The 22,396-nt window shown below is 36.0% G+C and overlaps 2 protein-coding genes across 16 annotated transcripts in view; one reads left to right on the plus strand and one right to left on the minus strand.

Annotated features, from left to right (window-relative positions):
• The window catches only part of CEP290 (centrosomal protein 290), an 89,018-nt gene extending 68,179 nt beyond the window's left edge, over nt 1-20,839 (plus strand). For 8 of the 14 annotated variants that reach the window (XM_040234453.1, XM_040234452.1, XM_040234457.1 and 5 more), the window contains 11 exons: nt 1,657-1,780; nt 5,937-6,071; nt 7,534-7,620; nt 8,296-8,460; nt 8,976-9,098; nt 10,321-10,493; nt 13,794-13,935; nt 15,220-15,293; nt 15,857-15,951; nt 19,060-19,139; nt 20,031-20,839. In XM_040234453.1, the coding sequence (XP_040090387.1) occupies nt 1,657-1,780; nt 5,937-6,071; nt 7,534-7,620; nt 8,296-8,460; nt 8,976-9,098; nt 10,321-10,493; nt 13,794-13,935; nt 15,220-15,293; nt 15,857-15,951; nt 19,060-19,139; nt 20,031-20,261 (1,429 nt within the window). In that variant the 3' untranslated portion in view covers nt 20,262-20,839. Of the gene's footprint in view, nt 1-1,656; nt 1,781-2,237; nt 4,342-5,936; nt 6,072-7,533; nt 7,621-8,295; nt 8,461-8,975; nt 9,099-10,320; nt 10,494-13,793; nt 13,936-15,219; nt 15,433-15,856; nt 15,952-19,059; nt 19,140-20,030 lie in introns of those variants that run through there. The other 6 variants (XM_040234455.1, XR_005719858.1, XM_040234458.1 and 3 more) reach the window with 6 other exon arrangements.
• Nucleotides 20,760-22,396, minus strand: part of CUNH12orf29 (chromosome unknown C12orf29 homolog) — a 9,840-nt gene continuing 8,203 nt past the window's right edge. For both annotated transcript variants that reach the window (XM_040234467.1, XM_040234468.1), the window contains one exon: nt 20,760-21,192. In XM_040234467.1, the coding sequence (XP_040090401.1) occupies nt 21,004-21,192 (189 nt within the window). In that variant the 3' untranslated portion in view covers nt 20,760-21,003. The remainder of the gene's footprint in view (nt 21,193-22,396) is intronic.

Raw genomic sequence — 22,396 nt, forward strand, 5'->3', positions numbered from 1 at the left:
AGAATACTGGAATGGGTTGCCATTTCTTCCTCCAGGGGATCTTCCTGACCCAGGGATTGAACTTGTGTCTCTTGCATCACAGGCAGATTCTTTAATGCTGAGCCACCAAGGAAGTGCCCCTTTTTGGTACTTTAAGGCTCATTCTGAGGCTTTAGTTGCCCGGTTATACTGTGCACTTCAGCTGTTGTGCTCTTGTCTGCATCTAAGCCAGCAGCAAGAGAGCAAAAAAGGGGACATGTGGTGGTGGGGTCCCTACTTTGCCTTCCCCCTTTACTAATCACAGCTCTACCAATTGGAGAAGATTCCTCTCCCTAAAAATTTCGGCTCCTTTGAATTTCCTTTGCAGCCTTTGCCACCACTGCCTTGGGATTGCCTGAGGGTTGAGATAAGAGAGTGCACAGGAAAGAAAAATAAGGAGGGATTTTTGCAGTGCCTAAGAGTATTAAGTGTTCTTAAGTGCCCTTGCTCCTGCTGAAGCTAGAACTTGAAGCCTTGCTGATGCTCATCTTCATGTTTCAAGCTGTGTTGTATTGAGGCTAGGAAATACTAGAGGAAAGGAAGAGGTAAATTCATCACCTGTGTGCTGATATTTCAAATTCCAGAACTTTATCCCAGTCTGTACAATATTTACTTTTCAAAGTCTTCATGAGCTACCTACATTCCATTTCCTTCCCTTCTAAATGACTGTTTCTTAAATTCTTCAGAATTTTCCTTGATGGTAAAGAAAAAAGTGATTGAAATTTTTCTCTTCGTTTTGACACTTGTTTATAGCCACTGTCTGGACCTAGCTTCTTTGTTTTTCTTAGTCTAAGCATATATTCAGAATAAAACCAAATCCTTTTATTCTTTTTTGCAGTTTTCAGAAGGATCAAAATATTTTACTTTTGAAACCTTCTAATACTTCGAGATATTGAATAGCTTCTTTTCTAGTATGAATAGTATGACTCTATGTAGGCTGAAATAATTGAGAAGACTTTATAAAAGAGAACTTCAACTTGTCTTCTCTTTCAGTTCAAATGTGATTTCTGAATTTTATGAATCACATGTAGCTATTAAAGGGAGAAAGGACATTCTGAGAAAACAGAACCCTAGCAGAGACATAGGGGGAGACCTGATCTTTCTTGTGTGGGTAAGAGTGGATGTATTTTCCTCAGTAAGGGAAGACTCCTGGACAACTGTGTTGAACAGATGGGATTGTGCCAGATAGTGGAGGGCCTTGTACATCATGCAGATGAGCATAAACTGGAAAAAATAGATTATCTGGCACCACTAAGAACCTATTAAAATCCTTGAACTTTTTGAGAAGCACATGAATGTTATGAAATTATTATGTAATGTTTTAAAAATAGTAGGTTTTTTTATTCAGTTATCTTACAAAATCCCAAAATAGATGTATGTTCTTCACAAACGTTAATGCATTTCTTTAAATCAAAATACGCTTTTTAACTCTTACTTTAAAGGAGGCTAGCCATGAAATCCTCTGTAGAGGATCATTTTATAGAATAGTCATATCCCAATTTAATTTTTGTACAGTTTTTGAAGTTTTGTAGAATTTAAAATACAGTGTTAAAAATATATTTTTCTATATTTTAATGTAATAAAACAGTAAAGAGTTGGCAGTTTGAATAATAAAGAGTCTGTGATTATTGTTCATAGGACTCATCAAGCTCTTCCTCGAGATTCTGTTATAGAAGACTTACGTTTGCAAAATAAATACCTCCAAGAAAAGCTTCATGCTTTAGAAAAGCAGTTTTCAAAGGATGCATATTCTCGGCCTTCAGTAAGTGCATATCTTTTCATTGTTTTAATTCTAAAGTTTAAAAGTGAAATAATTTCTGCCTTTATCTAGCTAGAAATAGTAGATCCTTGCCATTAATATTAATATAATAAATCCAGCTTTTGTTTTTACTTGGTAAAGATATATGTTTTCTTTAATTCTTTTTACATAATATAAATTTGTGGTTCTTTTGCTTTGCATAAAGCTTCATTACAAATGATTTCTGTAGATTTTAAATGTAGTTATGAGTTCTGTTGTGACAAGAACACATAGATAAATTAGGAAGATACATTATAACATTGTATCCATTTATGTGTGTGATACATTTCTAGTGTGTCTTTATAAAGTCTGATTAATGTAGAATTATTTGTTGTATCTTATTTTAAAACACTTGTGTGTATATTTTTATTATTTTTTTCTTTTCTTTTCCTGTTTCTTTTCTTCTGTCTGCTTCAAGCAGAATCTGTTATGTGACACAACTACGCTTTCTCCTCTTGCTGCCAGTGTTAATAAATACAGGCATAATATTTTTCACAAAAAGAACACTTTACACAGGAACCAAAACAATCGCATAACAGTACTCAGAACTAAAAATAAGAAAGAAATAGATGTTAGTGCCAACTTACATCATCAGGTACCTAGACATAATCTACAGTATTACAGTAATGAAGAAAAACACAAAGCAGAAGATATTGTAGGTCCTATGGAATTAAATAAATCTGAGTCAAAAACAAACAATACATCAAGTCCATTTAGGTCAACTGAAGGTACCTTGACCGATTTTAACCCCAGTTTTGAAAATGATCCAAATCCTGAAGTTCAGCAAATTAATCAAGACTGTTGTGAAAATGATGAGCAGGAAGATAAAAACAGGGAAGAGAAAGCTAAGCAAGATGAGAAAGAAAAGGGACACATAACTGAAGAAGTGAGTCACGACAAGCACATGGATCCAGCAGAATCTTCTGGGGAGGACCGTGGCTGGGCCACAGGGGTGGCGGCCCTGAATCAGTGTGCTGAGGAGGGTGCAGAGGCACACTCTGAAACCAATGCGCCAGTCCAGCCAAGAAATGAAGTGGCCCAAGCTTGAGTACATGGCAGTCCTTTATTTCTCTGTTGGCTGAGTTTCCTTATAGCAAGTAGCATATGCATATGGTACAAATGGAAACAAATTGTGTCAGGTTTGTAAAAAATATTAACTGTTAATAAACTTCTTAAACCCCAATATTTGACTAGTTCCTACTAAAACTTAGTGGTTGTGCATTTCTCTAATTCATTTTAGTATTCTCTGTTTTACTACTGGTATTCACTTAAAAAGTATTAGATTAGATAACAGAATAACAAAGTAAGGCCCTTTAGAAGTGTTTGTTTTGCCTTATAAATTCCTAATTCAGCATGTTGTAAAATCTCACTGCAAGTCAAATTTCACTATAGGGAAAATATCGATAAAAATCTGTTATGATGCTCTGTAACATTCTAATATACATAGCAAGTTCCTTTGATGATCTTTTTATTATAACAGATACTTTTTTATATAATGAGAAAAGGGAGTTTATATATATTGCCTAGGAATAGTTCTCACAATACTCTGCAGAGAACTATTTCTGTTTTACTTGGGAAGCTTGGAGAAACATCTCTTGTGATCAAGAAGATGCAGAACTGGGATTTATATGGAGGTCTAATTCTACAGTTAATGAACTTTCTACATATGCTCTACTTCTGGTCAATTTATATGGCAGTCCAGAGTGAGAAGTTCGTTCTGAGTTGAAATCAAATAGCATTCATTCATTTGTTCATTCCTTTCCACCTTGGGTATTCTAATCACCTAAGTCCTCATTAAATTAGACATTTAAATTGAGAGAAAATGGGCAAAAAATGACTTAATTCTTATATCATTTCCTTTTTCAGGCACATAATGCTTTTTTTTCACTTGATAATAAGTAATTGAGAATTTGAGTATTATCTGTGTATTATCTCTTAACTCTCATCCCCTAAGAACTTGACTTTTAGCAGTGTATACCTTTTAATAAGATTCTCCTACAGAACAATTTGTAAGTCTCCCTGAAATTGATTATACAAGAATTTTATTTATTTTACTTTTATAGATGAGTTTTACTAGAATTTTTTTCCAAAAATTTAAACAATCTCAGCTAGCACTTTTGTTTTCTGAGAATAGGAAGAAAAAAATGATCCACATTCACTTACTTGAATAATTGCATCTGTATTTTAGTGAGGAGAACTGTTGAAAAAAATATCTCCATGTAAGATCAGATAGAATTAGTCTTTCCTGTGATCAGATAGAATTAGTCTTTTATTAACTATCAGTGAGGGGTACTGATTATCATTTATTAAATTGCTATTATAGACTGAAGAGATGAAGTAAGGGAGACGGAAGAGCTCAGGGATAGGAAACTACAGCTTGCCAAAGTATCAGTGCCTTCACTTGTGAGGTGCAGAAACAGAGGGCCTTACAAGGGGTTGGTTTTGCTTAGTGTTAACCTTAATAGTTACAGTTGGAGAAGGCAAGGGCAACCCACTCCAGTACTCTTGCCCGGAAAATCCCGTGGATGGAGGAGCCTGGTAGGCTGTGGTCCATGGGGTGGCACAGAGTCAGACATGACTGAGCGACTTCACTTTCTTCACTTTAACCTTAATAGTAGTAGAACCAGAATGTAGACTTGAATTATCTGACCACGTAGGAACACAGTGCTATAGTTTACTGACACCATGAAACATGTCTGTCTTCTTTGCTTGCCACTATGTATGTTCGTATGTGCACACATTCTCTCAGACAGTTAGAAATCAGGTGGATACATGCAGTGTTTCTGCCAGTGTTGTGTTATATGCTCTCAGCTCAGAATCTCTTTACTTTTCTACATCCTGTTCTCTAATTTCTTTACTTTAACTCTGTTTTACCTAAGAAAACTTACTCTTTTTTTTTAACCAAAGAGCAAAAGTGTCAGAATGTATTTAACCTACTGCTAATTCAAGATGTTACAGAGCCAGGTATAATAAATGTATTTGCAGAATATTATACTTTAATAATGATGTATAATATATCAGTATATAATATGATGATGATCATAATAATGTCTCTGGGATTACTGACTTGATAGTTAATCAAGCCAAGAGAATAGAATGGGAGAGAAAAAACTAAAACTGTTCTGAGTGCTTTCACAACATTATCTCATATAATGTTCTTCAACAATCTTATAAGTGGTGTCTTTACTACTTTGTAGTAAAAAGTAACCAAGCACAGATTTCTCTTTCAAATAATGTACAGTTTAGAATCAGAAATAAATATGACATGGATAATAACCCCCCAAGGTGGATTCATGCCAAAACAAATGCAAATAAAATGTTACTGGATTTCAGAGGAGGGAGTGATTATTTTAGCTCCAGGAATGAGGAATAGCTTTCTAAAGGAGGAAGGAATTGAGGCACTTTTTGTAGGCTTGTGTATTCGTCTGCTATGGCAAGCATAACAGAACACCACGGAGTTGATGGCTTAAGCAACAGAAATTTATTCTCACAGTTCTGAAAACCAGAAGTACAAAATCAAGGTATCGGCAGAGTTGATTTCTTCTTTAGGCTTTGGGGAAAGGATCCTTTCAGGCCTTTCTTCTGGCTCATAGATGGCTAGATTCTCCTTGTCTCTATAGTTACTCCCTTCTGTATATACCTATGTGTCAAATTTTGTTTTTGTGTAAGTACATCAGACATTGGATTAAGGCTCACCCTAGTGACCCTGTTTTGTCTTAATTATCTTATAGCCTGAAAAGGCCCTATCTCCAAATAAGGTCATTTGAGGTACTGGGAATTAGAACTTAAACATACGAATTTGGGGGTTTGATGGAGGTTGGGGCACAATGCAATCTATAACAGTCAGATAACAATAATATTTTATTTTGGACTGAAAGAACCACTGATTATATGTGTGGACATCATTAAATCATATTGGCTTTGTTTTCTGTATTAATTTCAAGAGACTGATTACCTTTTGTGAGTTTGTTTATGGTTGTTTTATCTAGAGCTGTCCAGTTTTCTCATTCTTTTGAGGAACACTGTTCCCTTTTAGCATAGTGTTTTTCTTACCCAGCATGTCTTATGCAGCTTCTATTTGCTATCCCTTAAAAATACTCCTAACTTCATTTTCCTGAAGACTTCAGGAATAGATTCAGATGATCATTATCAAAGAGAACAGGAGCTCCAGAGGGAAAACTTGAAGTTGTCATCCGAAAATATTGAACTCAAATTTCAGCTTGAACAAGCAAATAAAGATTTGCCAAGATTAAAGGTAAATTTAATATTCTTTATTATAGTTATAAAATCTAATGCCTGAAAACCTTTTTCTCCCTACTTAATTGTTATGTTTACTATGTTAGCTTATGAAGAAGCCAGAAACTCATATTCATAAAATATGGTAGCGTTTACACTTTCTACATTCGCTCATGTAACAGTTATTTGTTGAGGGCCTTCTTTGTATCAGGTACAAAGATACATGTGCTGGGAAACAGCCATCAGAAAAATTCTTGCACTTGTAGAGCTTATATTCCAGCAGGAAGGCTCATAATAGGTAAGCAAGTCAGTATATTGTATGTCAGCTGATGTTAAATGCTAAGAAGAAAAAGCACGGTTCATGTGTGTGTGTGTGCGTGTGTGTGTTGGATAGGGGTATAGTTGACCCTTGACCTACGAGAGTCCATTTATATGGGGATATTTTTCAATAGTAAATACTGCTGTTTTACCTGATCCATGGTTGGTTGAATCCACGAATGCAGAGAAATTGCAGATATAGAGGACTGACTATAAATTATACCTCCACATTGTTCAGCAGTCAACAGTATATGGGATTGCTCTTTAAAATAGAGTAGTAAGGGGAGGCCTTATTAATAAAATATTTTAGCAGAGAACTAGGGGACAGGTAAGGAAGTAGGTCATAAGATACTAGAAAAAGAATTCCAGACAACAGAAGTGGCAAGTTCAAATGCTGTGTGTGTGGCAAGAAGATAGTTGGTATGTTTATTTAACAGTTAGCACATTTCAAAATATTTGGATAAAAAAGTAATAAAATAGTAGGGTAGCTCTTAAAATATAAAGTCTTTAAAAATGTTTAGGATGATTATCTCTGTTAGAAATTTTACTTTGATATTTGTAATAAATTTATTTTTGATTTTTGAAATCTTATCCTATTTATTGGAGTCTTTTTCTCGACTGACTGTTTCATTTCTGTTTTTTTTAACTTAGAATATTAGCAGTGTGTTAATTCCACTGGTAATAGTATAATTAATCTATGTCCTACTTCTTATTCTGGTTTTTACACTGTTAGAACCAGTGTCAGAAGAGCAATTGTTTATTTTTTTGTACCATGTGGATATGGTTCTACATATGTAATTCATGGGACAGTTAGGAGTTCTGACCTCAAATTTATTATTGTATACTAAGGCAGTAATGATGGACAGGTAGGCCTGGTGTGCTGCCAGTCCATCGGGCCACAAAGACTTGGTCATGACTGAGCGACTGAACTGAACTGAAGCAATAATGTAGGAAACATATATTTAAATCCATATATAAAATCTCTTGTATTAGTACACTTTACTTTAACATATGTCACAGTTCAAAATCCTCTTGTTAGTAGGAAGATCCACTTGTTTACTTAAGCTATAGGTTGGAAGAGACTGGTAGTTCCGATGATTTGCCTTTCCTTATCAGTGACTACAGCTGTGTTAAATTGTTACATGTTTTCTTTAATATTCTAGAATCAGGTAAGAGACTTGAAGGAAATGTGTGAATTTCTGAAGAAAGAAAAAGCAGAAGTAGAGCGGAAACTTGGCCATGTTAGAGGGGTGAGTATGTGAGAGCATGCCATATGTTTGTTTTAGCTTCAGAAAGGATATGCTGGAAGTGAGAATAAAAGGTTGGATATGTCATAGCAGTATTGATATGCCTTTACTAGTGCTTCTAGTTTCCGTTATATTCTGCTGCATGTACAGTGTAAAACATCACTAAGCTTTCTCTTTGTTTCAAGTTAATAAACTTCATCATCTGTCACATGTTACATGCTTTTTATGCCACTTGGACTCTATACCATCTCTTTTGTCTTTGCCTCTCCCTCCACATCTTGAAAACATTTAACTTCCAGGAATCTTCCTTCTATTCACTGAGGTAACTACTAACTGCTTCTTGGTCTGATTCTAACATTTTGTAACTACTTTTTATGATATTCATGGCAGCTTCTTAGTTATAATGCTAATATACTAATGTTGGGTTTAAGCTGTTACTTATTAGCTGCATGACTTTAGGAATATCAAATTCTCTGAGTGTTGATTTTCTTGTATGTAAAGTGAAGATTGTAATTCCTCTTTCATAAGGTTATTATAATGAGTTGAAGTAATACAAACTTTGGCTTTAAATGTTAGGAATCAACAATGAGTTTAATAATAAAACTCTTGTATTCTTGGTACTTTATACTGTACTTTCTAAAATATTTGATTAAATAAAAAGTAAACATTTTTTCCTAGTCTGGTAGAAGTGGAAAGACAATCCCAGAACTAGAAAAAACCATTGGTTTAATGAAAAAAGTAGTCGAAAAAGTCCAAAGGGAAAATGAACAGCTGAAAAAAGCATCAGGAATATTGACCAGTGAAAAAATGGCTAATATTGAGATGGAAAATGAAAAGTTGAAGGTAATATTCTTAATGCCATTTGTACAGAATGTTATACTGATACAATTTGTATTAATTTTTAAGGACAGTTTTAAATATAGTATATAAAGTGGCTTTAATGGATAAATAGATATTTTACACATGTGGGAAAAATATGGGAGACAGTGATCAAAGTGTTACAGTAACATCGTGGTCATCTTACTATTTCCAGACCATTGGTTCTCACTCTGGCAACATAAAATAATTAACTGTGTCTATTTTCAAAAATATAGTTGCTTAAGAACCTGATTTTGAGATTGATCAGTTATTTGGGGATTGGTCCCACCATTGGTATTGTTGTTTTGTTTTTTAAGTCATCAGCTCATTCTAAGCCAAGATTGGAAACCTCTGCTCTAGATGACCAGTATTAAAGGGAAGATTTAATTCTAATTGTATCAAATATCAGCTCTAAAACTATGTTGAACTAAGTTTTATGAGTTTATGGGATCATCATTTATTTCCTCATTTTGATAATGTAGAGTTTTTTAAATTTCTAGGCTGAATTAGAAAAACTCAAAGTTCATCTTGGACGTCAGTTGAGCATGCAGTATGAATCCAAAGCCAAAGGCACAGAGAAAATTGTTGCTGAAAATGACAGACTTCGTAAAGAACTTAAAAAAGTATGACTTTCATTATTGACTATACTTATTTTTATGTTAATTAATACATTTTTGGGAAAACTGAATGAAATAGTTGATGAGTGTCTATTCAGAATAGATATTAAGAGACTTAGGAATTGTGCTTTATGCCCACCATCCTTTCATAGTGAGGAACATTGAAAATAAAAAAATAATAAATTAACAGGCAGTAGAATGTAGCAGCTGGGTTTCCCAGGTGGCACAGGGGTAAAGAACTCACCGGCCAATGCAGGAGACAGGGTTCGATCCCTAAGTTGGGAAGATCCCCTGCAGGAGGAAGTGGCAACCCACCCCAGTATTCTTCCCTGGGAAATCCCACGGCCAGAGGGCCTGGCAGGCTGTAATCCAGGGGGTGGCAGAAGAGTCAGGCATGGCCGAGCCCACGCGCACACGTAATGTAGAAGCCACACAGCCAGGATCAAGCTTTAGCTTCATTACTTCTTAATTCTGGGAATGAGGGCAGTCTACTATTCCTTCTCCTTCTCTCAGTTTCCTCATCTGTAAAACTGGGACTATTAAGTGTATCTTCTATTTCACAGAGCCGCTACAGGGTTTAAATGAATTAATATTTATGCACATGTCTTAGAATTACACTTGATGTACAAGAGAGTATATGAAACTATTTTGTTAAACAGTAGGATTCCTTTCTGTTTAAGACACAGAATATATTCCTTGCCCCAGACAAATGTGTCATTATTTATATGGATGATCCAGTGAATTAATTGAAATTAATATTTTTAAACTAGTTACAATGGAATCTGAACGCATTTTGAGGCCAGAGTGATACTGCTCTTTGAATGTAGATGTTTAATAATGGAAATAATCTGTGGTACTTACACACAGTTTATACTTATAGTTATATCTCAGGTATTAAAGAGTCAAAACATCTTTTAAAAAAAATCTAAGGATATAAACTATTCCATTTTCTATAACTATTATAACAAATATGATAAAGTAACTATGGAGTAAAATATTTTAAATGTATTTTTATAACCTCATTTACATGCACTGTTGTAATTATGATGACCATATTGCAGTTTTAGAGTTTAAAAAATACCGGATTTTTTTTTTTTTGGACTTTTAATCAGCATTTAGAACTTCAGGTTATTTTTCTTTCTAGTTTGTAGTGATAATTTGAATATATTACATTCATGAGAACAGTATTACCTTTTGGCATAACATACTAATTAGCTTTTAATGATAGGAAACTGAAGCTGCAGAGAAATTACGGATAGCTAAGAATAATTTGGAGATATTAAATGAGAAGATGACAGTTCAACTAGAAGAGAGTGGTAAGAGATTACAGCTGGCAGAGAGTAGAGGTCCACAGCTTGAAGGTGCGGACAGCAAGAGCTGGAAATCAATTGTTGTTACAAGGTAGGAACAATCAGCTTAACATTGCCAGTTTTATCAGTTCTAATTCTGCCATTATTGTCTTTAAAGAATATGACATTATTCTAATTCACTTAGTCTTTCATGAAGAACCGTTGGGTGGTTTAACATGATCCTTACTCTTTCTTCCTTAAGAGATTTAACTAATTGGGGTGTCAGGGCATGGATCAGAGCAGAGCTGGGTCTGGGCTGAGGGTGTTGGAGCCCAGCAAGTTTCCTGAAGCTACTGTCAACCATGAGCCCAGACTGACGGTGCCCAACTAGTCCTGCATTTCTCTGTGCTGCGTTCGTTTTCTACCCCAAGTATAAGCCAGGCACAATGGAGCCGTCTTGTTTGTGGCATACCAGAGTAGGCTGTGCTGCAGTTTTGGAGTTATGTTCTGGGCAGCTTGGTCTTCAAATACCTTCAACAGATGAATTCAGCAGACAGTTATAGTGTCTTTCAGCCTCTACTTTCTGGCACTTGATTTTCTCCCACACCTTGAGCCTTTTCTACAAGTATGTGTGATTCCTGCCTATCAAATAAACTTTGTGGCTATGAAAGAGGTTCAGGCTATAATTCACTGGCAGGCTGTAATCCAGTGGGTGGCAGAAGAGTCGGACATGACCGAGCACACGTGCACACGTAATGTAGCAGCCACGCAGCCGGGATCAAGTTTTAGCTTCGTTGCTTCTTAATTCTGGGCAACAGGGGTTCACTAGCAAATATTCATATGTTCATTGTCACTACCACCAGGGGTGGTTCATTGTGACCGATGAGTCACTAAAAGGCTTTGGTGTCATTCTCATTTCAACCTTAAGCAACTACTTCAATAAGTATACATAGAAGTGGAAACCAATGAGATCCTGCCCACGTCCTTCCCTGTAACATCATCCGGAATGAAGTGTTCTTTACATCTGCTGACTCCATTTCAGAAGGCAGACTCATCTTTATCTTACCATATTCTTAGAGTTCCTTCTGTCTGTGCATCTAAGTACCCCCTTGGATGTCTAGCTGCTGTTTAGAATGGACTGGATGTGGGTTTGCGGTCACCATCACTACAGCTGGGATGGAAATCTTAGCACTGTGAGGCTACAGCAGGTCTCAGAGGGGGCCTGCTGCACTGCACTTGCCCCTGTCAGACAACTCCCAGAAGGAAGATTTTATAGGTAGATTAGAGGGCCCAGGTGGCCAGACAGTCCTGAAGAAGGGTCCCTTTCTAACATCATAATGAGAGTACTCAGAATCTGCTCTTCCTCCCACCCCATAGCTGTTCTTGATTCTGTCAGAGGGCTAATGTGAGGGCTGACTGAAATAGTATATGTGGTGGTATAAAGGGGAGAAGGAGTCTCTCTTTTTATCTGCTTGGACTCCAGCAGAGGCTCTCAACCAGCAGGCTTATCAGTTGGCTTTTTGGCTGGTCCTTTATTTCCTGCTACAATCATGTAGGGACCAAAAGAATTTTAAGTTGCTTTGAGATATATTTATCTAGCAGGTATTTTCTCAGTACCTGCTACATGCTGGACTCTGCTTTATGTTAGATATATTTCTAAAAGGCCTACTTTAACTAGGTTTCTTCAGAAAGCCAGGTAGCTTCTGGGGCTTGTTGTTGTTTAGTCACTGAGTTGTGTCTGATTCTTTCACAACTCCATAGACTGTAGCCCACCAGGCAAGAATTTCCCAGGTGGAATACTGGAGTGGGTAGCTGCTTCCTTCTCCAGGGGATTTTCCTGATCCCGAGTTCAAACCTGTGTCTCCTGCATCGGCAGGGAGCCTGGTGGGCTACAGTCCATGGGATCACAGAGTTGGACATGACTGAGCGACTGACACACACATTTCTCACTCTGACCTCAAGTAAATTACAGTTCTTCTGTGAGTTAAAGTTTTTTTGTTTTTTAATCTGTGGAAATGATAAATCCCCTGTCCTTTCTTTTCTAAAAAAGGCTCTGTGAAGGTACACACACACACAAATTACGAATGTGAAAAGGGTTTATAAATATGAGCAGGGTAATGAGAGACCTTTTAGATCATTTCTGTGTTTTTAATCTGAAAACTGTATAGGTAACTGAGCATAGAGTAGGCCTTCAGTAAACACCTTTCAAAAAAACATAACTTGACAGAAGGCTAATTTTGGTCTGTAGCCTCATATATCCCTAAATCCACCTTAAAAATGGCTCAAATCTGCAGCTGGGATTAGACACCCAGGTCAGTAAAGTGATTTATCTTTTGGTATCCATGACACATTATGCTTATACTGAAATCTTTATAGTTGTTCTATTATTTACTCAATAAACTAATGACATCTGTTCTGTGTCTGGCTTTATAATACCAACTGCTGAGACAGTCCAGGGTCATGCAGGAGCTGTTTTAGACAGGTGGTCAGAGAAGGCCTCTCTGACTGGATGGCATTAGAGTTAGGAATTAAATGAAGTGCAGGAGTGCACTTCAGGTATTTCAGCACTTTTTTTGACAGTTTTTGTTAGGTTAACACTGTTGCCTTCTAAGTTCCTAAGGTTTATCAAATACTCTTTGATGATAATTACTTTGATGTAATATTGAAATAATAATTTTTCTTCCTTGTCCTGTCCTTAACCTGATTTTGCCAAAGTGCTTCTTCTTTTTCTTTTCTCTGGAGAAATCTGAATGTTATGAACATTGTCTCTTCTAAGATGGAATATGCTTGTGGAAACCGTTTTGGCTCAATGTTTTAGAAATTTCTTTTGGGGTCTTTTTTTTTTTTTTGAACTATTGACCATTTCCTGAAAGGTTACAAATCTATTCAGATATGCCATTTTTCTTATCCCTACTTTTACACATTCTGTTCTCTCTCCCAGGAGTGTTGTACTGGTTTTGTTCTAACTGGATTAACTCAAGTGTGTGTGTGTGTGTGTGTGTGTGAGTGTGAGAGAGAGAGAGAGAGAGAGAAATGCTTTAGTTATCTTTAAGTATATTCCTAAGAATATCCAGCAATATACAATTTTATATTCTTATGAATTTTTAATTTTTATTTCTTATTTTTGTGACTGAAAAAGGTATTAATCTTTTACAGTGGTCAGATTCATCAGGCTCCATCCTTGTTTATAACCTTGGGAAACACCTAAATCCTCAATTTAACTGGCCTGTTAATTAAGGGGTACTTCTCCCTTGCTGTCATGTAATGCTAAATAAATATGTACGAGAAGATTTGACCAGAAGAACCAGTATAACATATTCTTTATTTTTAATGCAGAAATTTTCAGTGGCTTTTAAATCAGTAAGAGAAATTATTTTGCATGTCTATACCATTTTTCCCTTTATACTTTTAGAATGTATGAAACCAAGTTGAAAGAATTAGAAACTGATATTGCCAAAAAAACTAAAAGCCTTACTGATCTTAAACAGCTTGTAAGACAAGCAACAGAGAGGGAACAGAGAGTTAAGAAATATACGGCAGACCTTGAGCAACAGGCAAGTAATGTCCTTGTTTCACCTTCTGTGTGTGTGTGTGTGTGTGTGTGTGTGTGCGCACAGGCAAGTAATGTCCTTGTTTCACCTTCTCTCTGTGTGTGTGTGTGTGCGTGTGTGTGTGTGTGTTGCTCACTCGTGTCCAACTCTTTAGTCCCATGGACTGTAGCACTCCAGGCTCCTCTGTCTATGGGATTTCCCAGGCAAGAATACCGGAGCAGGTTGCCATTTCCTAGTTCAGGGGATCTTCCCAGCCCAAGGATCGGACCTGCATCTCGTCTCCTGCATTGTAGGAAGATTCTTTACCACTAGCGCCACCTGGGAAGCCCTAAGTGAAAGTCGCTCAGTCGTGTCCAACACTTTGTGACCCCACCAGTCCATTGAATTCTCCAGGCCAGGATACTGGAGTGGGTAGCCTATCCCTTTTCCAGCAGCTCTTCCCAACCCAGGAATTCAACCAGGGTCTCCTGCATTGCAGGCAGATTCTTTACCAACTGAGATATCGGGGAAGCCCTATCCCTGACATACTTTCCACATATTTACCAAGTAGTCCTTTTAAAGTATAAAGCACATCATAGCAGTCCACCCTTAGAATCTTCCAGTGGTTCCCATACCCTAACATAAAATCCTGCAGTTATTTCATAGCCGGCAAGGACCTACATGATCTAGCATCTGGTTTCCTCTCTAGCCTCATCTTTACTTTCTCTGGCATACAGTATCCTAGCCACAGTAACACCTTTCAGTCCTTGGAACAGACCAAACTCACTTGGTTTATTCGGGACCCTGCTTTTGTTTCCCTTGTTTAGAATACTGTTTGTCTAAATATTCCCATACCTCACTCCCCACTTGCATGTCTCTCCTTAAATGCAGGCTCCTCAGACCCTCCCAATCCCCGCACTGCGTTCCATTCACTTTCTGTCCTCTTACTCTCTTATTTTTCTTCAGAGGCTCCTCCATCTTGAAATGTAAACCGATTACATCACATCGCATGCTCACTGTCTTCCCCCACTGACACTGAGAGAACCACAGGAACATGCAGGAAGGGATTTTGCCTGTTTTTTCCACTGCTGTATCCAGTGTGCCTAGGACAGTGCCTGGCATGCAGTCAGTAGTTCTTTAGTAAATAATTGTTGAGTGAATAGTGGATAGATTCACCATAGATGTGTAATCATATGTACTTTTGAAAGCTCAAATTCTAAAATTATGCTTTATTGAAACTATGGATCTTTATAAAACCCCGTATTTCCATGTCAAACTTTGTCTTCTAACTTTTCATTGTGCACAAAGATTGAGATTCTCAAACATGTTCCTGAAGGTGATGAGACAGAACAAGGCCTTCAACGGGAGCTTCGAGTTCTTAGGTATATTATTTGTTCGTATGACTACTTTTTCAAAAATCATTTTTTAATACAACCAGGTTTGCTGTATCTAAAGATTTTTCACCCTTGCTGCCTAATTGGTTTATCAGCCTTCTTTCACCCTTCTAATGCTAGTCACTCTTTTATATAATAGATGGTATAAAAAGGATAAACCAGATCCTAATATAGGTGTCATCTGTAATTTAAACTTTCTTAACAGCATAGAATATATTAAACCTTAGCTTCCAAAGGCAAGTATTAATGGAATGAGAAAAAAAATTCTTTACTTCCAAGGCTCTGTGTAGCACATTCTTGTGAGGCTCCTCCCTCCAAAACTACTCTTGAAAATAACATAAAATTTTAAGAAAAATGTGGATTTTTAATCTGTGATTTGTTTGAGAATGGTAGCACTGCAGTAGTTGAAGGAGATGGGCAAATGTTTACCTTTATAAGTATTAGCAAGTTCTAAGCAGTGTATCACACAGTTTAAGAAATGCTCAGACCTATTTTGTGGTGCAGTGTCTGTTTTTTTTTTTTTTTTTTAACACATTATCATTGTGTTCTAGATTAGCTAATAGTCAGCTGGAAAAAGAAAAAGAAGAATTAATCCATCGGATAGAAATTAACAAAGACCAAAATGGACCTGAAAGTACCATATCTGGTAATGTATTTTTTAACATACTCATAGCATGTTAGCTAACCCAAGTTTTTGAATTAGGATTTGCCTTGTTTACAGATTTAACTGTCTTCCTAAAAAATCAAATCCCTGATGTAAGTTTTTAGAGCGGTCTCTTTCCTCCACACAGCAGTATTCCCATTGAGCCCTTTATTTGTAATACTGAGTAGCAAGTATTCAAACCTTTCTCCTTGTGTCGCTTCTGGATGTTACAGATTTATCATCATATAATGCTAAGTAATAAATACTAAGTCTCTTCCTTCCAGTTTCTCAGTATAGGCCCTTTGAAGCCCATTTAACATATTCTTCTAAATGTTATTTTCATCTTATTAATTTAAAAACTACATGCATATAAGCAAACATTGCCTAAAGTCTAACCTTCTAGTCTCTATTTGCATTCAGAAGTGGTTACTAATCATTTCACTATTCCAGTGTGCATAGGTAATGTATTAATAAGCAATTGGTAGCTCACAGGTCAAGAATCCCCCTGCAATTCAGAAGACCTTGGTTCAATCCCTAGGTTGGGAAGATCCCCTGGAGAAGGGAATGGCAACCTACTCCAGTATTCTTGTCTGGAGAATTCCATGGACAGAAGAGCCTGGCGGGTTATAGTTCATGGGGTTGCAAAGAGTCGGACATGACTGAGCAAATATCACACACACACACGCGTAATGTATATACATGGGTACACATATAGTGAACAGTTGATCCTCATTATTTGCAGATTCTGTATTTGCATGTTCACTTACTACAATTTACTTGTAATCTAACATCAGTTGTGTGTGGTACTTCTGCAGAAATAAACAGAGCAATGAGAAATTTAAGTTTTATGATGCACAGTCTTCCAGATGAGATCCAACAAGGTGACGCTCTGCATTTGTTTCAGCTGTCGTACAGGGATGACCAGAGGATGGAGGCAGTACTGGGGAGTGCAGCACAGGGCAGGAACCGCTGGTTCTAGGACCAGCTGGACTGGATTTAAAGCTCAGTTCTGATACCTGTTATTGGGGCAGACTCAGGGGTCTCTTGACACTTCTGAACCTTGTTTTCTCTCTTGTAAAACAAAATAGAACAAGTTGTTCCAGGATGAGTTGTTTCTAGGATTTCAGATAAAAAATCTATGTGAGATATGTGTGTATATTTTCCTTAAGGACAGTGGTTCAAAATTCACTAATTGATTTTTCATGTTATAGAACTTAACTACTGCAAATAATAAGAATCTATTGTTTGTATGCATATTGTACCAGACAGCTTGGTGGAAATGCCAAATTCTGTTCCAAAGGATTATAGTAACTTATATCTGAGCAGTTTTTTACTATTTCACATAGCTTTTCAGTATCCTATCAAGTAGCTTCTATACAAAATAGCAACAAGACTATCATGTATGAGTTGTATCAAACACTATGTTAAATCTTTATAAGCATTTTATAACTCTTATGACCCTGAATTTTGAGTACTTCTGTCTCCATTTTACCTCCATTCAAAGAGGTTAACCTGTCCCCAAGGCTACAAGAGCTAGGAAGCAGCCGAGGCAGGATGAAGCCTAAAGCTATGAAACTTCAAAGTTCCTTGCCATTCTCTGCTATTGACCACTATACTGCATCACCTTTTGGTAACTAGACGTACATGCATAAACCTCTTCTGACAACATCTCTTACAGCAGCCAGTTTGGTATAGTACACCAGACACAGTACTAAAGAGCTGTTAATGCTGCTGACATTTGGCAAGTTCTCTCTAAACTTCAGCATCCCAAGAGGGGATTTCTGAACCCTCATATTCTTTATCTCCTATTTAAAAATGAGGATATCAGTAAAAGATTGTTAAGGCTCAAAAATCAAATCGTTTTGGAAATTTTAAAGCACTATTTAACTTTAAGTGCTTATTAAGCTAACTTTTGGAAAATGCTTATACATTATAACTGGGCTTCCCAGGTGGCACAGTGGTCAAGAATCCACCTGCCAATGCAGGAGACACAAGAGATGTGGGTTTGATCCCTGAGTTGCGAAGGTCCCGGGGTGTAGGAAATGGCAATCCACTCCAGTCTTCTTGCCTGCAAAATTCTATGGACAGAGGAACCTGGCGAGCTACAGTCCATGGGTGATAAAAAGTCAGACATGACTGAGCACACACACATACATAATCAATTTTACTGCACTATTTCATTACCAATGTGTGTAATATATAGCATTCCACTGATGAAGACAACTCACACAGCATTTCAGTGATCAAGAATCAACTCTGTAAACAAAATCATGAGCACTTTATGCAAAGGTGAGGAAAGCTTTGAAAAGTATGAGGAAAATACTTGTCTCCTACTTAAATTAGAGGAGCATTCCAAGGTCACCTTAATAGAATATGCTTCCTGTCCCATTAATGAAAATGTGTTTGCTGACCATTATTTTCTCACACTTTAGCATTTTAAAAAAGTTTACCTTTTGATGGCTATATGACACATTATATGCAGTTTAAAGAAAATGTTTCTAGCAAAGATGGTTAATTAAAGAAAAACTCCTACTGTTGATTGATTCTCTATAGAATTAGAGATATGTTTAACTCTGGAGGAAATCAATAAATTAAACTAATGCCCTTTTGCTTTCTATGTTTTCCTACCAAAACGTCAGGATGTATTCATCTTTGCGTATCCTGCCTAGCACATTCTTCACATGGTAACTACACAGTAAATACATCCTGATGCACAGGGATCAGCCAGAGCTGCTGGTCACCAGAGCACTTGGCCACCTTATGGCTATAGCCCCTTCCCTAATCATATACTTATTCTATCGTTGTACATTTAGACCGAAAAGATTTTCTTGGTTCCAGAATTTTCCTCTGCAAATAATGATTTCTTCCATGTAAAAAATTAACCTGACTCTATACTTCTAACACCTAGCATATGTCTCTTTTCTTTATTTGCTATGGAATTGATATAGAGGTTAGCATACAGAATTCACAGCCTGAACTGTTTCAGCTATAAAAGGCCACATTTTCCAGGCTCTAGTTGCATAAGTTTCTTCTTTCTCTTCTAAAATAAGTCCATTATCTTGAACTCAGAGTGGGAAAAAGCTTAGTCTAATTTTCACTTTGTGGGGGCAGATCCTGATCAACTAAAGGAAAAGGTCAAAGGTCTAGAGACACAGCTCAGAACCTCAGACATGGAAAAGCAGCATTTGAAGGTAAGTATTTAATTATATCTAATTATATTACAAATGCTTTGTGAAAACAGCTGTTGAAAACTGTTTTCATGATCACCATCTCTGAATTTTAACTATGTATCCTAAATATTCCTGGAATCACATTTTATACTTACATTTAAACCTTGATATTAAGGTTTTTATATTCGTCTGACTTTATTAAAAATACTATAGAGAACTACCAAAAAATAGAACAAATGGGATTCTTTAGAGAGTTAATTATTTTTTTATTGTCACAAATATAGCTCATTATTTTAATATTTTCCTAAGTTTTGGGTCACACTGGGATTAGTGTCTTTTTCAGTTATTTTCAGAAATGGTTCACATAAAGATATTTGATATGCTTTATCTCTTTAAGACTCTAAACAGAATGAAGGAACATAAATATGAAAATTAACTAGTGCTCACTGGCTATTCTACCTGGTCATTAAAGCTCAAATTGTTTCTTTATTAGATGCTAACTTTTAGCCAGGCAGAAGCCATACAGTTTCCGTGATCATAAATATATTTATCACAGGTGACCACTATTCATTAAAATTAGATACTTGTAAAGAAAATACAAATGACGCCTAAACCAAAGAATTGTAACCAGAATAACTTCAGTGTTGTGAATAACCAAGTTTTTTGACTGCCTCACACTGAGAACATCATAATATTCTGTTGGGGAAAGATTAAATCCCCTCTGACTTAATAGTTGATAAATTATAGTGCCAGAATAGGACATAACTTAGAGAATAATTTGACTTCTGCCTTATATTTGACTATTCAAGTTTCTTTGGCTTTCATGTTTGTAAATCATTCTCTTTAGTTCAGACCTAAAGAATGTATTTTTTTTCCTGTGTATACCTTTAAAAGATAATATATTCTTACTAGGAGGAAATAAAAAAGCTGAAAAAAGAACTGGAAAATTTTGATCCATCATTTTTTGAAGAAATAGAAGATCTGAAGTATAACTACAAAGAAGAAGTGAAAAAAAATATTCTCTTAGAAGAGAAGTTAAAAAAACTTTCTGAACAATTTGGAGTTGAATTAACTAGTCCTGTTGCTGCTTCTGAACAGTTTGAAGATGAGGAGGAAAATCCTGTTAATTTCCCCATATACTAAAAGGCCATCTCTAACTATAGTTTTATTTAACTATTTACTAACTTTGTAAGTTAAAATTCCATCTGGAAATCAAGCAAGTCTGACCTACATGATTTCCTTCCCAATACCTCATAGCTTTACTTAAATTGGAATTTTTAGTAGATAAAATTATATAAAAATTTCAACATATTAGGGAAGTATATTTTTGAAGACTGTTAGTATGTCTGTCAAATAGGCAATGAGCTATGGTAAATTTTTATACATTTATAATGTTGTACTAAATTTTTTAAACATTTAAAACTGGGATTTTATATATACTTACATATTTATATATGTGTTAAGATTCTGAAATTATGTCTATATATATGTTATTAAGTTGAGCCATATGTTTTGTTAAATGTCTAGCAATTTTAAATTCAGTTTGAACTATTTAATTTTTAAAGTAATGGTCCAAAATTGTTGGTTTGTCTTTTAAACTACCCATGTACAATGGACTGAATCCAACCTTTGTACAAGGTGGAGAGCTTATTATTTATTATATTTTCAATTCCAGAGGTTAACATTCATTTGCTGTTTCTAAATAAAAATTTGAATAGATAGTTGCAGCTGGAAATTGATTGCTTCAAATGCTAAAAGACATGTTGCTATATTAAGACACTGAATAATAAACTGAATCTGAGATATTTTTACCTAATAAACATGGCAGAGTATTCAACATTGAAACAGAACAACAATGAAGCTGGTTTTTAATTGCACTTCCAGTTTATACATTAAGGATTATATCTTTGAGCCTACCAAATTTTTGATTGTCTATTTTTGAAAAATGATTAAACAAACACTTAGCATCAAAGGCATACTCATATTTGTTCAGATTCATGTTGATAATAACTGGTTTTGAATTCATATAAGTATCTGGGATCGGCCAACATAAACCAAGATGGTGGCGATGGACCTGAAAAGAAAAAAAAAAAGTTAGCTTTAGCCTATATTATCTTTACTCACTTACAGATCTTCTGAGTGCCTACTGTTTCCCAGCCACTGGAAGTTATTTAAGGCTCCACTTCATCTAACCCCCTTTTTTTTTTTTTTTAATAGATGTTTTCCTCCTGACATAGTACATATTTACTTGCTTATTGTCTGTCTTCCTCATTGGAATGTAAGCTTCATGAAGGCAGACACTGTTTTGTTAACTCTGTACTTTCAGCACCTGGAAACATTCCAGGAACATAATCAGGGGCTCCATAAAAATGGTAATGACTAATAGAGTCTTGCTAAATACAGAAGGTAGCCAATTGAAAAATATGGGAAGAAGTCATTCTAACCAAAGGGAATAAATATGTGATAGAATGGTGCTTTTTGCTCTGGTTGCATTTAGTTAAGAACATACACAATGTGTGTATGTTTGAGATGGAAGTGGAGAGTTCTAGAAATTTTAGCAGGTGCTAGATAATGAAAAATCTTAAATGTCACTACGCAAGTGAACAGTATTCTCATTCATTTGTGAAGACAGGACAGGGATAAGACTGAAAGATAATGCTTGGGGTGGTGATAAAATAATTCAAGCATGAATCTTGGTTTAAATTAAAATTAGCAGCCAGTTGGTTGGTGAGAAGTACACAGATACAACAGATGAGAATCTTTCAGAACTGATAATTAGATGTATGAAGTGATGGACAGAGGTGTTAAAAATGATTTCTAAGTTTTTGGCTTCAGTTAATTGTTTGGAGTCTGGGTTGGTCCAAACTGGATTAGTTCCAGTTTTGAACATTACAATGTGAACCTATATGAAATTAAATAGACAAGTCCAGGACACAGAAAGGGCAAAAAGTGTAAACTAATTCATTCTGTACATATTAACTGTCACCTTGGCACTCTCTCAACAAATTCTATAATCAAGCAAGTTTGAGAAATGCTTTCACATGAGGTCATTATAGTACAGATGATTCAGAGAACACATATGTTCAACATGAATTTCCAAGAAGGAATATGTAGTATGTAGGGTCTTCCAGACATTTTCATCACTTTAATTCTGAAGCACATCTAGAAGAACCAAAGCCCTAGAATGCATACTGGGCTACAATGTTATTGTATAAAGATGGTGGCACGCGAGATGAAGACATTATTGCGTATCAGAATCGCTGCAATTTGATGAAGAC

This window comes from Oryx dammah, unplaced genomic scaffold (genome assembly GCF_014754425.2).
Source record: "Oryx dammah isolate SB20612 unplaced genomic scaffold, SCBI_Odam_1.1 HiC_scaffold_29, whole genome shotgun sequence".
In the NCBI taxonomy this organism is placed as follows: Eukaryota; Metazoa; Chordata; class Mammalia; order Artiodactyla; family Bovidae; genus Oryx; species Oryx dammah.